The sequence below is a fragment of the Melospiza georgiana genome, chromosome 29 (assembly GCF_028018845.1).
Source record: "Melospiza georgiana isolate bMelGeo1 chromosome 29, bMelGeo1.pri, whole genome shotgun sequence".
In the NCBI taxonomy this organism is placed as follows: Eukaryota; Metazoa; Chordata; class Aves; order Passeriformes; family Passerellidae; genus Melospiza; species Melospiza georgiana.
The window spans coordinates 5,076,456-5,090,277 of NC_080458.1; the positions used below are offsets into that span (position 1 = coordinate 5,076,456).

Sequence of the window (13,822 nt, forward strand, 5' to 3'; positions counted from 1 at the left end):
AAGTGGGCGTGGCTATGGGCGGGGAGGAGGGTTGGGGGTCCCGAGGGTTGGGGGGGGCCTGAGCGGGTAAGATAGAGGGGAATTGGGGGGGTCAGAGGGGTCGGAAGGCGTTAGGGGCGGCGGAATATTGGGGCGGGGGCTTTACGAGGGCTTTAGAGGCGGGGCCTTTAGGGGGTGCCTTAGGGGCGGGGGCTTTAGGGGGTGCTTTAGGGTCGGGGGGCTTTAGGGGGTGCCTTAGGGGCGGGGGGCTTTAGGCGGTGCTTTAGCGGCGGGGGGCTTTAGGAGGTGCTTTAGGAGCGGGGGGCTTTAGGGGGACTTTAGGGTCGGGGGGCTTTAGGGGGACTTTAGGGGCGGGGGGCTTTAGGGGGGTGCTTTAGGGTCGGGGGGCTTTAGGGTCGGGGGGCTTTAGGGGGTGCTTTAAGATCGGGAGGCTTTAGGGGCAGCTTTAGGGTCGGGGGGCTTTAGGGGCGGGGGACTTTAGAGGCGGCTTTAGGGGGTGCTTTAGGGTCAGGGGGCTTTAGGCGGTGCTTTAGGGGAGGGGGCTTTGCGGTATTGGGGCGGTGGGCTCAGACGGCGGCACGATGGGTCCCTGAACCCCCCCGGAGCGCCCCAGCCGCGCTGGGTTGGAGATCTCGGGGGTCCCAAATCCCTCGCCGCGCCCCCGTCCCCATCGCGGTGCCGTTCCCGTGGGAAGCCCCGCGGGCTCCCGTCGCGCCGGCTCCTGTGCCCGCCGCCGCCGCCGCCCTGCCCCGTGCCAGCCCCGGGGCTGCTCCCGGGGGAAGCCACGCGGGGCAGGTCCGGTGGGGCAGGACGGACGGGGCCGGGGGAACATCTCACACCCACCCCCGGGGTGCAGAGCCCTGTCCCGCCCTGCCTCCCCCGCTCCGGGGTGGTTTGGAGCGGGTTAGGAGTGGCCACAGAGGGGTTTGGGACAGCATAGGGACATTGGGGTTGGCACCGAGACGGAATTGCAGAGCCCACGCTGCCCGGTGTCCTGCCAAACCCTGGGCGCTCCTCACAGCCTGGGCACCTCAGTGACCCCCCCGAGTCACTCCCAGTGTCCCCTCACAGCCTGAGCACCCTCAGTGTCCCCCCCGAGTCACTCCCAGTGTCCCCTCACAGCCTGGGCACCCTCAGTGTCCCCCCCGAGTCACTCCCAGTGTCCCCTCACAGCCTGGGCACCTCAGTGTCCCCCCCGAGTCACTCCCAGTGTCCCCTCACAGCCTGAGCACCCTCAGTGTCCCCCCCGAGTCACTCCCAGTGTCCCCTCACAGCCTGAGCACCCTCAGTGTCCCCCCCGAGTCACTCCCAGTGTCCCCTCACAGCCTGAGCACCCTCAGTGTCGCCCCCGAGTCACTCCCAGTGTCCCCTCACAGCCTGAGCACCCTCAGTGTCCCCCCCGAGTCACTCCCAGTGTCCCCTCACAGCCTGAGCACCCTCAGTGTCCTGTCCCCCCCACGCACTGAGCACTCTCAGTGTCCCCCCAGTCACTCCCAGTGTCCCCTCCCAGCCTCAATGTCCCCCCCCAGTCACTCCCAGTGTCCCCTCCCAGCCTCAATGTCCCCCCCCAGTCACTCCCAGTGTCCCCCCAGTCACTCCCAGTGTCCCCTCCCAGCCTCAATGTCCCCCCCCAGTCACTCCCAGTGTCCCCTCCCAGCTTCAATGTCCCCCCCCAGTCACTCCCAGTGTCCCCCTTCCCCCCTCCAGTCATTCCCAGTGCCCCCCAAGTCACTCCCGGTGTCCCCTCCCACCCTCAGTGTCCCCCCCAGTCACTCCCAGTGTCCCCTCCCAGCCTCAATGTCCCCCCCCAGTCACTCCCGGTGTCCCCTCCCACCCTCAGTGTCTCCCCCCCAGTCACTCCCAGTGTCCCCTCCCAGCCTCAATGTCCCCCCCCAGTCACTCCCAGTGTCCCCCTTCCCCCCTCCAGTCATTCCCAGTGCCCCCCAAGTCACTCCCAGTGTCCCCTCCCACCCTCAGTGTCTCCCCCCCAGTCACTCCCAGTGTCCCCTCCCAGCCTGGGCACCTCAGTGTCCCTCCCCTCCCCGAGCCCCCGGTGTCCCCCCGCTCCCTGGGCACATCCCCGCAGCTGGCACACCCCCAGAACCGGGGTGCCCATTGTGTCCCCCCACTCGTGATCCTCCGGAGCCCTCCGAGCCGCCACCACGCCGGTCCCGGAGCCCTGCTGGGGGTCAGGGGGTGCTTTGGGGGGGACCCTTCCCAGAGCGGGGTCTGTCCCGGCTCACCCCCACCCCTCCGCCGCCCCGCTCCTTTCTTCGCGGCTTTGCCGCATTGCGGAACCGCCCCGCACGCAGGCGGTGCCGCAGCCCCCTCCCCACGGGCAGCGCGCCCGCAGCCCCCCGCACCCCACGGCTGTTCCACTGCACCGCACGGCTGTTCCACTGCACCCCATGCCTGATCCCCCGCACCCCACGGCTGCTCCCTCGCACCCCACGGCTGCTCCTCCACACCCCACGGCTGTTCCACTGCACCGCACGGCTGTTCCACTGCACCCCACGGCTGCTCCACTGCACCCCACAACTGCTGCCCTGCACCCCACGGCCGTTCCACTGCACCCCACGGCTGTTCCACTGCACCCCACGGCTGCTCCCCCGCACCCCACGGCTGTTCCACTGCACCCCACGGCTGCTCCACTGCACCCCACGGCTGTTCCACTGCACCCCATGCCTGATCCCCCGCACCCCACGGCTGTTCCACTGCACCCCACGGCTGCTCCCTGCACCCCACGGCTGTTCCACTGCACCCCACGGCCGCTCCCCTGCACCCCACGGCTGTTCCCCGCACCCCACAACTGCTGCATTGCACCCCACGGCTGCTCCAGTGCACCCCACGGCCGCTCCCCTGCACCCCATGCCTCATCCCCTGCACCCCACGTCTGCTCCCCTGCACCCCACGGCCGCTCCCCTGCACCCCACGGCTGTTCCCCGCACCCCACAACTGCTGCATTGCACCCCACGGCTGCTCCAGTGCACCCCATGCCTCATCCCCTGCACCCCACGGCTGCTCCCCTGCACCCCACGGCCGCTCCCCTGCACCCCATGCCTCATCCCCTGCACCCCACGTCTGCTCCCCTGCACCCCACGGCCGCTCCCCTGCACCCCATGCCTCATCCCCTGCACCCCACGGCTGCTCCCCCGCACCCCACGTCTGCTCCCTGCACCCCACGGCTGCTCCCTGCACCCCACGGCTGCTCCTGCACCCCACGGCTGTTCCACTGCACCCCTCAGATGCTCCCCCTGCCCCTGGCAGTGCCCACCCCCGTCGGAACCGATTGTCCCTTTTGTTGTGGCTCCGGGAGGGGGCACCGGGACGCGCAGGCTGCGAGAACATCGGTGCCACCTCCCTGCTTCCTCCCACAGGCGATGAATGCCCTGCTGCCCCCCGAGACCGCGGCTGGAGGGGTTTTCCCCGTGCCCTCCGGGTGGGGCACGGCTGGGTGCCACCCCTCCGAGGGTTTCCAGCCCCTCTGTGCCACCCTGGGCCAGCCGGGGGGCAGAGGGACCCCTCCACCACAGCACCCCCCCCTCCTCCCCGAACTGCGCTGTCTCTCCGTGTGAATGAATCTGTCACATCGATGGACGGACAGACAGACAGAGCTGGGTTCTGCGGGGAAAACGGGCTAAAAATAGCAGCAGCCTGTGTCTGGGTTGTCAGCCCCGAGCCACACAGCTCCTGATGGGGCTGAGAGCCTTCGGTCCCCGGGGACAGCCGTGTCCCAGCCGTGTCCCGGCCGTGCGGGGTTCGAGGTCACCGATTTGGGATCCTCGGGAAGGGCCCGGACTGGGGGAGGGTGGGAATCTCAGCCGTGCCACGGGCAGGAGTCCAGCAGTGGGAAATCAGCCCACGCACGGTGAGATGCCAGCTCTGGGAGCCCCCCCGAGCCTCCCAGCACCAGTGGGGACAGCCATGGGGACACTGTGCACACAGGGGTGACCCCGGGGGGGTTCAGGGTCCGTCCCACCCAGTGGCACCACGGGGGTGGCCATGGAAGGGGGAGGACAGCAACCGTCACCAGGAGCCACCACGTTGCTACCAACAGTCAACAGAGCACAAAGAATGGAAGCACAGGAGGGGGGGGGATGGGAGCTGTGCCAGACCCCCCCCATGCTGGCACTCAGCAGGGCTGGGTACTGGGGGGGACACAGGGATGCTGATATCCATGGCAGAGTGGGCACTGAGGGACCCCAGGGCCTGGGGACCCCCACTTGGCAAGGCAGAGTGGTGGGGGTCCTGAGGATGGTGCCCCATCCTCAAAGTCAGGAATTGGGGGTCCCAAAGACGGTGCCCCATGCTCAGGGTCAAGCTCTGGGGGTCCCAAGGATGGTGCCCCACCCTCAGGGTCAGGCACTGGGGGTCCCCAGGATGGTGGGGTGAGGCACTGGGGGTTCCAAAGATGGTGCCCCATCCTCAAGGTCAGGAACTGGGGGTTCCAAAGATGGTGCCCCATCCTCAAGGTCAGGAACCGGGGGTCCCAAAGATGGTGGGGTGTGGCACTGCGGGTTCCTAAGATGGTGCCCCATGCTCAGGGTCAGGCACTGGGGGTCCCAGGCATGGTGCCCCACCCTCAGGGTCGGGCACTGCGAGTCCCAAGGACAGTGGGGGTCCCAAAGACAGTACCCCACTCTTAGGATTGGGTTCTGGGGCTCCCAAAGATGGTGGGGTCAGGCACTGGGGGTCCCAAGGATGGTTCCCCATGCTCTGGGTCAGGCCCTGGAGGTCCCAAGGATGGTGCCCCATGCTCAGGGTGAGGCACTGGGGGTCCCAAGGATGGTTCCCCACCCTTAGGATCAGGCTCTGGGGGTCCCAAGGACAGTGGGGGTTCCAAGGATGGTTCCCCACCCTTAGGATCAGGCTCTGGGGGTTCCAAGGATGGTTCCCCACCCTTAGAATCAGACTCTGGGGGTTCCAAGGATGGTTCCCCACCCTTAGGATCAGGCTCTGGGGGTCCCAAGGACAGTGGGGGTCCCAAGGATGGTTCCCCACCCTTAGGATCAGGCTCTGGGGGTCCCAAGGACAGTGGGGGTCCCAAGGATGGTTCCCCACCCTCAGGATCAGGCTCTGGGGGTCCCAAGGACAGTGGGGGTCCCAGGAATGGTTTCCTCACCATGGTGATAAGGCCAGGGAGTGAGTGGTGAGAGTGATGAGAACCCGGCCTTGTCTCCTGCCTGCAACCCCCCGCCCACCCGGCCCTGGGATGGATGTTGGGGAAGGGGGATGCGAGGGGGGGGGTCCCCACCCTGTCTCCTAGCAACCGGTCTCCTAGCAACCGCACCGGTTGCCTGGCAGCAATCGGCGCAGGACGTGTGGCCGTCCATACCCAAGGAGATGGGGGGGGCTGGGGGGCACCGGGGGGGTACCGGGGGGGCTGCAGCACCCGGTGCCCCTCACCCTGCACCCCACATCACCCACAGGGCTGAGCCACCCCTGCCCCGTGAGGCACCTCCCGCCCTCAGCCCGGGGCAATAGGGTGGGTGGGGCTTTTGGAGAGCGGTCCCCGAGGCAGGGGGGTGCTGTGAGCCCCCCAAAACCCCCGTTTGGGGACACAATGGGGACACCCTGACAGGCCCCACGCTGGTGTTGAGCGCTTGGGACTGGAAGAGAACAAAGGCAGGAGGCATTTCCCATGCAGGGACGGAGCTACAGCGGGGTCAGGGCTGGGGGCTGAGCTGCTTTGGGGGTCAGGGTGCCCCAAAACAGCCCCAAAACAGCCATTTGTAATGGGCACCAGCCTGGTGGCAGGCAAATCTCCTGGTTTTTGTCTGCTCAGCAAAGCCGGGGCCACCTGCTCCTTTGTTCTGGTGGGCGATGCCCAAATCCCATCCCCTCTTTGTTTGTTTGCAGCTCTGCAGCCCCAGCAGAACCCCAAAACAGGGTGCCCCAGGGGCATGGGGCTGGCACTGGGGACACTGGGATGGCACTGGGGACACTGGGCTGGCCCTGGGGACACGGGGATGGCGGTGGGGACAACAGGGACATGGGAACTTTGGATCTGCCCAGAAATCTGCATAATGTGGGAAACACCAGGAAAAAAAAACCAACAGGGATTTCTCAGCCCGGGGGGCACCCTGGCAGCTCCACCTGCAGCAGCTGGGCATGTGGGGATGGTGTGGGGATGGGACCATGCATGGGGTGTGGGGTCACCTCCCTGCAGGGACCGAGCCCCCCATGGGGAACAGACCCCCCCAGCCTCTGTGGGCTTTGCAAGAACAAACTGGGGAGGGGGGGAAACGCCCCCCCAGGAGTGGGAAACCGCAGGGCTGTGGGGCTGGTGGCTCGGGGGGGGCTGCAGCAGATGGAAGGGTGGCCAAGGGACGCGTGTCCCAGTGTCCCAGCTGTGTCCCCAGCGCCAGCTGCCGCACAGCAGCTGCTGCTCTTCCCGAGCCCCCCAGCCCTAAACTGCCCTGGGGGCTTTTGTCGCCTGTGTCCTCCCGCTGTCCCTCACCCCCTCCCGGCCCCGCTCGTCCCCAGCTGCCCGGGGGATGGCTCTTTGTCCCCCGGCTGGGCCCCGCGGCGCTGGTTCCCACTGCCCGAGCAGACAAAGAGGCGCTGGGAGGGCTGGGCACGGCGCGGGGCCATGGCAGGGACACGGCTGAGAACCAGGGCACTGTGGCACGGCCAGGGATGGGGACAGTGCCCCTGGGCATGGGCACGGGGATGGGGACAGCGGCACTGAGGATGGGCACCGGGGCGTGGCTGGCTGGGAATGGGGGCCAGAGCGTGACAAGGGTTGGGAACAACGGGGAGCGGGGTGTGGCCGGGGATAACCGGGAGCTCGGCGGAGGGCTGCATCCCCGGGGATGGGGACCAGGGCGTGGTTCTACCCCGCGTACCGGGAGCCCCGGGACCAAGAGACCCATTCCGGGCAGTGGGAGAGAACGGGAAAAACGGGGGGGAAAGAGGCCGTGGGGGGATGGGGGACCGTGGGATGGGGACCCGAGCGTGACCGCCGGCTCAGCCAAGCCCGGGCACCGGGGCGTGGCAGGGACGGTGCCAAGGACACAGCCGGGGCCCCTCCGGCGGCGGGGCCGGGCCGCGGCCGCCGCAGCCCCCGGGTCCCCCCCCTCCCTCCCGCACCGCCCGGCCTTTGTCTGCGGCGGCGGGGGGGCATTACCTCATTGCGGGCCGCCAATGGGCGCCGCTGCCGCCCGCGCCGCCGCCCCCCCGGCCCCGCCGCCCGCCCCGCCCCGCCGCCGCTATAAAGCCCCGCAGCGAACCCCGCGCTCCGCCGCGCCTCTTACATCGACCGCCTCAGCGTCGGGCTGTGAGACCGCCCCGGACCGACCGCCGCCATGGTGAGGGGGTGCGGGGGGGTCGGGGTTTTTGTCTCTAATCCCACCGTCCCCCTTCCCTTGTCCCCCCCATTCCTGCTGGCCCCGTGGTTTTCCTTTCCCCGGTGCCAATCCCCACCCTCCCATCGTAGTCTCCGGTTTTCATCCCCCACCCCGGCCCCCGTCTCGCCGTTTTCTCTGGTTCCCAACCCCCTCCGGATCTCCATTCCCGAGGGCTTTTCGTCCGCCCTTCCCGGGATGAGCCCTCGGCGCCGAGACTCCCCCCGCACCGGGCGTGGCTCCCGTTACACCGAGTAAAATGTGTCGCCCGCCCGGGACCCAGCCCCGAGTGTAGCTCCGGTTAAACGGGCCTGGAAGGGTCTTCCTGTCTCCCCCGGGACCCCCGAACCCGTAGCGGGCGTGGCTCCCGTTAAACCGGGCAGGATGAGACCTCCGGGACTTAGGACTAAGCTTCCATAGGGCGTGGCTCCCGTTAAACCGGGCAGGATAGGACCCCCGGGACTCGGCACCGAGCTTCCATAGGGCGTGGCTCCCGTTAAACCGGGCAGGATAGGACCCCCGGGACTCGGCACCGAGCTTCCATAGGGCGTGGCTCCCGTTAAACCGGGCAGGATAGGACCCCCGGGACTCGGCACCGAGCTTCCATAGGGCGTGGCTCCCGTTAAACCGGGCAGGATGAGACCCCCAGGACTCGGCACCGAGCTTCCATAGGGCGTGGCTCCCGTTAAACCGGGCAGGATGGATCCCTGGCGCTGATCCACGGTACCGCACCGGGCGTGGTTCTCATTAAACCGGCCAAGATGAGACCCCCGGGACCGAGTCCTGAGCCTGCACCGGGCGTGGCTCCCGTTAAACCGGGCAGGATGAAACCCTGAGACGCGGTTAAACCCGACAGGATGGCTGCCGGTACCGAGCCCCGAGCCCGAACCAGACGTGGCTCCCGTTAAACCGGGCAGGATGGGTCCCCGGAGCTAAGCCCGTACTGGGCGTGGCACGGCATGAAAGGGGCAGAATCGGGACTCCATCTTTCGGTACCGAGCCGCTGTCCGTCCCTGGGCGTGGCTCCCGTTAAACCGGGCAGGACGGACCCTCTTTCCCCCCCGCAAACCGCGGTGCTGAGCCCTCAGCCTGCGCTGGGCGTGGCCCCGATATAAAGAGGGAAAAATTGTCCCTGGTGAGGGGTGGGCAGGGCGGAATGTGTCCCCCCAGTGCTGAGCACCCCATCCCGCACTAGAAATGGAAGCACGGCAGGATGGGACCCCCCCAGTCCCGCACTGGGCGTGGCATTGCTTCGATGGGGACCCGGGTGGGCAGGAGGAGCCCACGGTGCTGAGCCACGCTGGGGCTTTGCTGGGTCTCATCTGGGCAGGTTCTGAGCCACCCTGGGGCATTGCTGGGTCTCATCTGGGCAGGTTCTGAGCCACGCTGGGGCTTTGCTGGGTCCCATCAGGGCAGGGTGGGGCAGGATGGCAACCCCGGGGCTCCTGTCTCACCCTGGGCGCAGCCCCAGTCCCTCCGGGCAGGATGAGCCACAAGTGCTGAGCTCGCCATCCCCCACAGGCGGGGTGCCAGCAGCGATGGGCACAGGACAGGATGGCACGCCTGCACTGGGGGCACCCCCAGACCCACAACAATGGGTGTGTCCGGGCAGGATCTGACCCCATCCAGCCACAGGAAGGGACCCCTCCCAGCTCAGTGACAGCGCTGGGCTGGTGCCACACGTGGGGAGGGGGACAAGAAGGGGTGACCCAGTGCCGTGTGCCCCCGCAGCGCGAGTGCATCTCCATCCACGTGGGCCAAGCGGGCGTGCAGATCGGCAATGCGTGCTGGGAGCTGTACTGCCTGGAGCACGGCATCCAGCCCGACGGGCAGATGCCCAGCGACAAGACCATCGGCGGGGGGGACGACTCGTTCAACACCTTCTTCAGCGAGACGGGCGCCGGCAAGCACGTGCCCCGCGCCGTGTTCGTGGACCTGGAGCCCACGGTGATCGGTGAGCGCGCGGGGGGCGGCCGGCGGGCGGGGCGGGGCGGGCGCTGGCGGCGGGCGCCGGCTGCTAACGGGGCCCGGGGCTGTCCCCGCAGACGAGGTGCGCACGGGCACGTACCGGCAGCTCTTCCACCCCGAGCAGCTGATCACGGGCAAGGAGGATGCGGCCAACAACTACGCCCGCGGGCACTACACCATCGGCAAGGAGATCATCGACCTGGTGCTCGACCGCATCCGCAAGCTGGTAGGGGCGCTGGGGGATGCAGGTGGCGGGCGAGGAGGACAAAGCCTCCATTCTGTCTCGCTCTCCCTTGCAGACTCGCTGGGTTGGGTTTAGATTTAATTTATTAATTAATGTTAATCCTGTTGTGCAGTGGCTGCCATTGGCCGGCAGCTGGAGCGGCTCCACAGCGCCGCAGCCCCCGGGCGCTGCCGGTGCTGAGCTCGGCAATTCCCTCTTTGTTCCCACTTGGCTCCTGACGTGGCCGAGTCCAGCTGCGTGTGCTGGGGACGGGCAGCCCCAAACCGGTCCCTTCCAGAGTCATGTGGCCGTGACAGTTCACGGCCAAACTGGTCTCCATTCTGCTGCTGAGCCAGTGGCAATTCTGCCCTTTGAGGTGCCCCTGGGCACTGCCTCACCCCAGAGGCCAAGCAGCTTTACTGGGTGATTCACTGTGAGTCAGTGTGACCCTGTCCCCATCCTGCTGACTCTGGCTCTGCTGCTGGAAAGCCCCCAAATGTCCTGGTGAGGCCACGGAGAGGAAGGAGTAAACATGGCCCTCTTTGTCTCTACAGAGTGTCCTCAAATCCCTGCAGGACAGGGTCCCTTTCCGTGGACCTGGTGGGAAGGTCCTGAGATCCTGGGAGGAAAATTTTCCTTCCAGGGGAACTCAGTAGCAGCTGAAGTTCAGAATTCCTGACAGTTTGGTCTTGTTTTCCCCTTTCCAACTTCTCAGGCTGACCAGTGCACAGGGCTGCAGGGCTTCCTGGTGTTCCACAGCTTTGGCGGTGGCACCGGCTCTGGCTTCACCTCCCTGCTCATGGAGCGCCTCTCTGTCGACTACGGCAAGAAGTCCAAGCTGGAGTTCTCCATCTACCCAGCCCCGCAGGTGTCCACGGCCGTGGTGGAGCCCTACAACTCCATCCTGACCACCCACACCACCCTGGAGCACTCCGACTGCGCCTTCATGGTGGACAACGAGGCCATCTACGACATCTGCCGCCGCAACCTGGACATCGAGCGCCCCACCTACACCAACCTCAACAGGCTGATAGGCCAGATCGTGTCCTCCATCACGGCCTCTCTGCGCTTTGACGGAGCCCTGAACGTCGACCTGACAGAATTCCAGACCAACCTGGTGCCCTACCCCCGCATCCACTTCCCTCTGGCCACCTACGCCCCAGTTATCTCTGCTGAGAAGGCTTATCACGAGCAGCTCTCGGTGGCTGAGATCACCAACGCCTGCTTTGAGCCGGCCAACCAGATGGTCAAGTGTGACCCTCGGCACGGCAAGTACATGGCGTGCTGCCTGCTGTACCGCGGGGACGTGGTGCCCAAGGATGTCAACGCCGCCATCGCCACCATCAAGACCAAGCGCACCATCCAGTTTGTGGACTGGTGCCCCACTGGTTTCAAGGTGGGCATCAACTACCAGCCACCCACGGTGGTGCCCGGCGGCGACCTGGCCAAGGTGCAGAGGGCTGTGTGCATGCTGAGCAACACCACGGCCATCGCCGAGGCCTGGGCCCGCCTGGACCACAAGTTTGACCTGATGTACGCCAAGAGGGCCTTTGTGCACTGGTACGTGGGGGAGGGCATGGAGGAGGGCGAGTTCTCGGAGGCCCGTGAGGATATGGCAGCCCTGGAGAAGGATTATGAGGAGGTGGGGGTGGATTCTGTGGAAGGGGAGGGAGAGGAGGAAGGGGAGGAATACTAAAGTCACGAGGGTGCTGCTGGAACAGGGAACATAAATTAGTTGAAGGCCCCGCGGGGTCTGTAGCAGTGTGTGCGCCGCGCTCTGTCCTGTCAATGGTCTGTGCTTCAATGGGAAAGAAGTCTGTGATGGACCCACCCGTCCTCTCCTGTGGGTCTGAATAAAAAGCATTCCCTGTCTTACCCTGCCTCTGGTGTCTTCACTCCCTGTGGCAATGTCCCTGCCTGGCTTTGACGCTGTCCCCACCTGCACATGACATGGCCCTGCAGTCCCTGTCCCCACTCAGGGTCTCCACCCTGTCCCTGAGCGTGTGCTGGGGATTTTGGGGTGCTGAGTCCTCCCAAACCCATGCTCCTTCCTCATCCTGGTGGGCTCGGTGTTGTACCCCCACCCCAACCAAGTGCTGGGGAAGTGGAGAGGGTTGGATATTTCAGTACCAGGAATCAAGTACATTGTGGGTCTGAACTCCTCAGGGTGGGCTGGAGAAGCCTGAAGGCCCCCGTTTAACAGAAATCTTTGGTATCTCTGCTACCTCCTCATCCTGGGCAGGGGAGGGGCTGCATTACCCTGGGGATGGGGAGGGGGAGCTCTGCCCACCACGGGTGGGTGAGAGTGCTGGGGATGAGGGTTCTTTTATCCAGCCACTGTGTCCTCAAGTTCTTCTGGCTCTTTGAGGGATGAGGAATTGGCCCTGTTGGTCCCAGCCACAGAGGGGGAGGGGAAAATGTCATTTCAGCCTCCTGGAATGAGGGGAGCCTTTTCACCCTCCCTCTCTTTTTACCTCTTGAATGGGGGGGGAGCCTCTTCACCCTCCCTTTCCTCTCCTTTCACCCTGACCCTCACGGCTCCACGCAGGGATAAATAATGAAGGGGAAGCTGAATGCAGAGTGAAACTTGAGAGGGTGATGCAGCTGGGGAGGACCCCTGGGACCCTCGTTTGTGTTCTGGGACCCTCATTTGTGTCCTGCACCCCTCCCTCTTCTGCACTCTGAGCTCAGGCTAAGCTTTGATGAGCAGCACCAGGGCCAAGCTCCTCAAGTCCAGCAGCTCCCAGGAATTTTTTGTTGTCAAACCAATTCCTTGATTCTAAGGAACAGCCTTGGGAAGTAATTTGTTTTTCTGAAGGACAACCCAAGTGCGACAACATGTTTGTTATGGAGCTTTCAGAGGAAGATACAAATTGTAGCCTGGACAGAAAATTAGGATTACTAAAAAGCCAACATTTACAGTGTTAAAATAGTGAGACCCCCCCCTGGGTTCAGCAGGAGAACTCTCAGGGGTGGTGAACTCACAAGTTTGGGATTCTTGGAGGGTGAGCAGAGCTTGGGCTGATCCCCCAGAGCTGGGGCTCGACCCTTGGCCTGTTGAGAAGACACAAAGGCACTGATGTCAATACTGAACTCAAGGTGGATTTTTTACAGGTATTTACATCTGCACATGCTCTTCAGGTATGTGTGTGTGCAAGGGTGAATATTTACAGCAAATGTCCCAGGAACGTGGATCTCGGATTCCTTCTTAAGTGCTTTAGATTCATAAATAAAATAGGCCTGTAACAGTGTTACTGTTGTGCCTATAGTAAATTTTATATGAATCTGTTGGTAAATGATTTAAATTAAGCTCTGGATTAAGTGCTCTTAAACCTTTGGTCTTAAACTGTTGGTAAAGCCCAGGGCTCAGTTTGACAATGGGGCAGGGGGTCCATTCTGCCCCTTCTGACTCAGTGGGAAGATCTCGATTATTATTCCATTTGATCATTATTTTCCTATCTCCAGCCTCCCTTTAAATAATTTTTGGCCAAATCTAGTTTTACACAGATCGATTTTAAATTTCAGCCGCATTTTCCTCTGTCGTCTTTCACTTCTGAGTGAGGGAAAGTCACCGGTGGAACACAGAGGGAAGTCACCGGTGAATTTTGTGCACTTTCACTTTAACGCTAAACCTGCTTTTGCTCGGTTTTTCAGCCACCCAAAACACTTCCTAACACCATTCCAGAGCTGACGTGATGCACGGGGAATTCGGGGGGGGGTGGATGTGTGTGTGTGTAACAAACCCCCCCCCTCCACAGCACACCCATTCCACAAACAGAACCGGCACCAGCACTTCCAGCACCAAATCCCACCCGGGACCTCCAAACTGACACCGGGGTGGGAGCAGCTTGAAGGGGGGTGGGGGGGTGGGGGGCAGCCGGTTCTTTCCCGGTGGGACCGGAGCGGCCATGCGGACACGCGGGCAGCGAGGCAAATGGCGGGGAAGCCACGTCAGCGCTGCAATGCAGCTGCGGCGGATGCTGCAACCGAGCCAGCGCCGGTTGTTGGGCTCGGCTGCCCCGGTGACCCCCGGGGAGGGGATGCGGAGCCCCCTTTTCTCCCCCCCCACCCCCCCACCCCAGCGGCGTGTGCTGCCGAAGTGGCCGCTGGGTTTTCCGCAAAGCTCTTGGCAAAACAGGAAGGGGATTATTGGGTGCAAATAGCTGCGCGGATTAAGTGGGGGTTGGGGATGCCCCCACCCCCATCCCATCCCCCCGGTGCTCTCCGTTGGCACGGAGCTGCTCCATGCTGGGGGGCACGGTGGGACGCCCCCTGTTTTATGGCG

The 13,822-nt window shown here is 64.5% G+C and overlaps 1 protein-coding gene across 1 annotated transcript; it reads left to right on the plus strand.

The window, feature by feature from the left end:
* Nucleotides 1-7,207: 7,207 nt before the first annotated feature.
* On the plus strand, nucleotides 7,208-11,412 carry TUBA1A (tubulin alpha 1a). The gene is made up of 4 exons (XM_058042146.1): nucleotides 7,208-7,310; nucleotides 9,078-9,300; nucleotides 9,392-9,540; nucleotides 10,253-11,412. The coding sequence occupies exons 1-4, from the start codon at nucleotides 7,308-7,310 to the stop codon at nucleotides 11,231-11,233; spliced, it is 1,356 nt and encodes a 451-aa protein (XP_057898129.1). The 5' UTR covers nucleotides 7,208-7,307; the 3' UTR covers nucleotides 11,234-11,412.
* The last annotated feature ends 2,410 nt before the right edge of the window (nucleotides 11,413-13,822 follow it).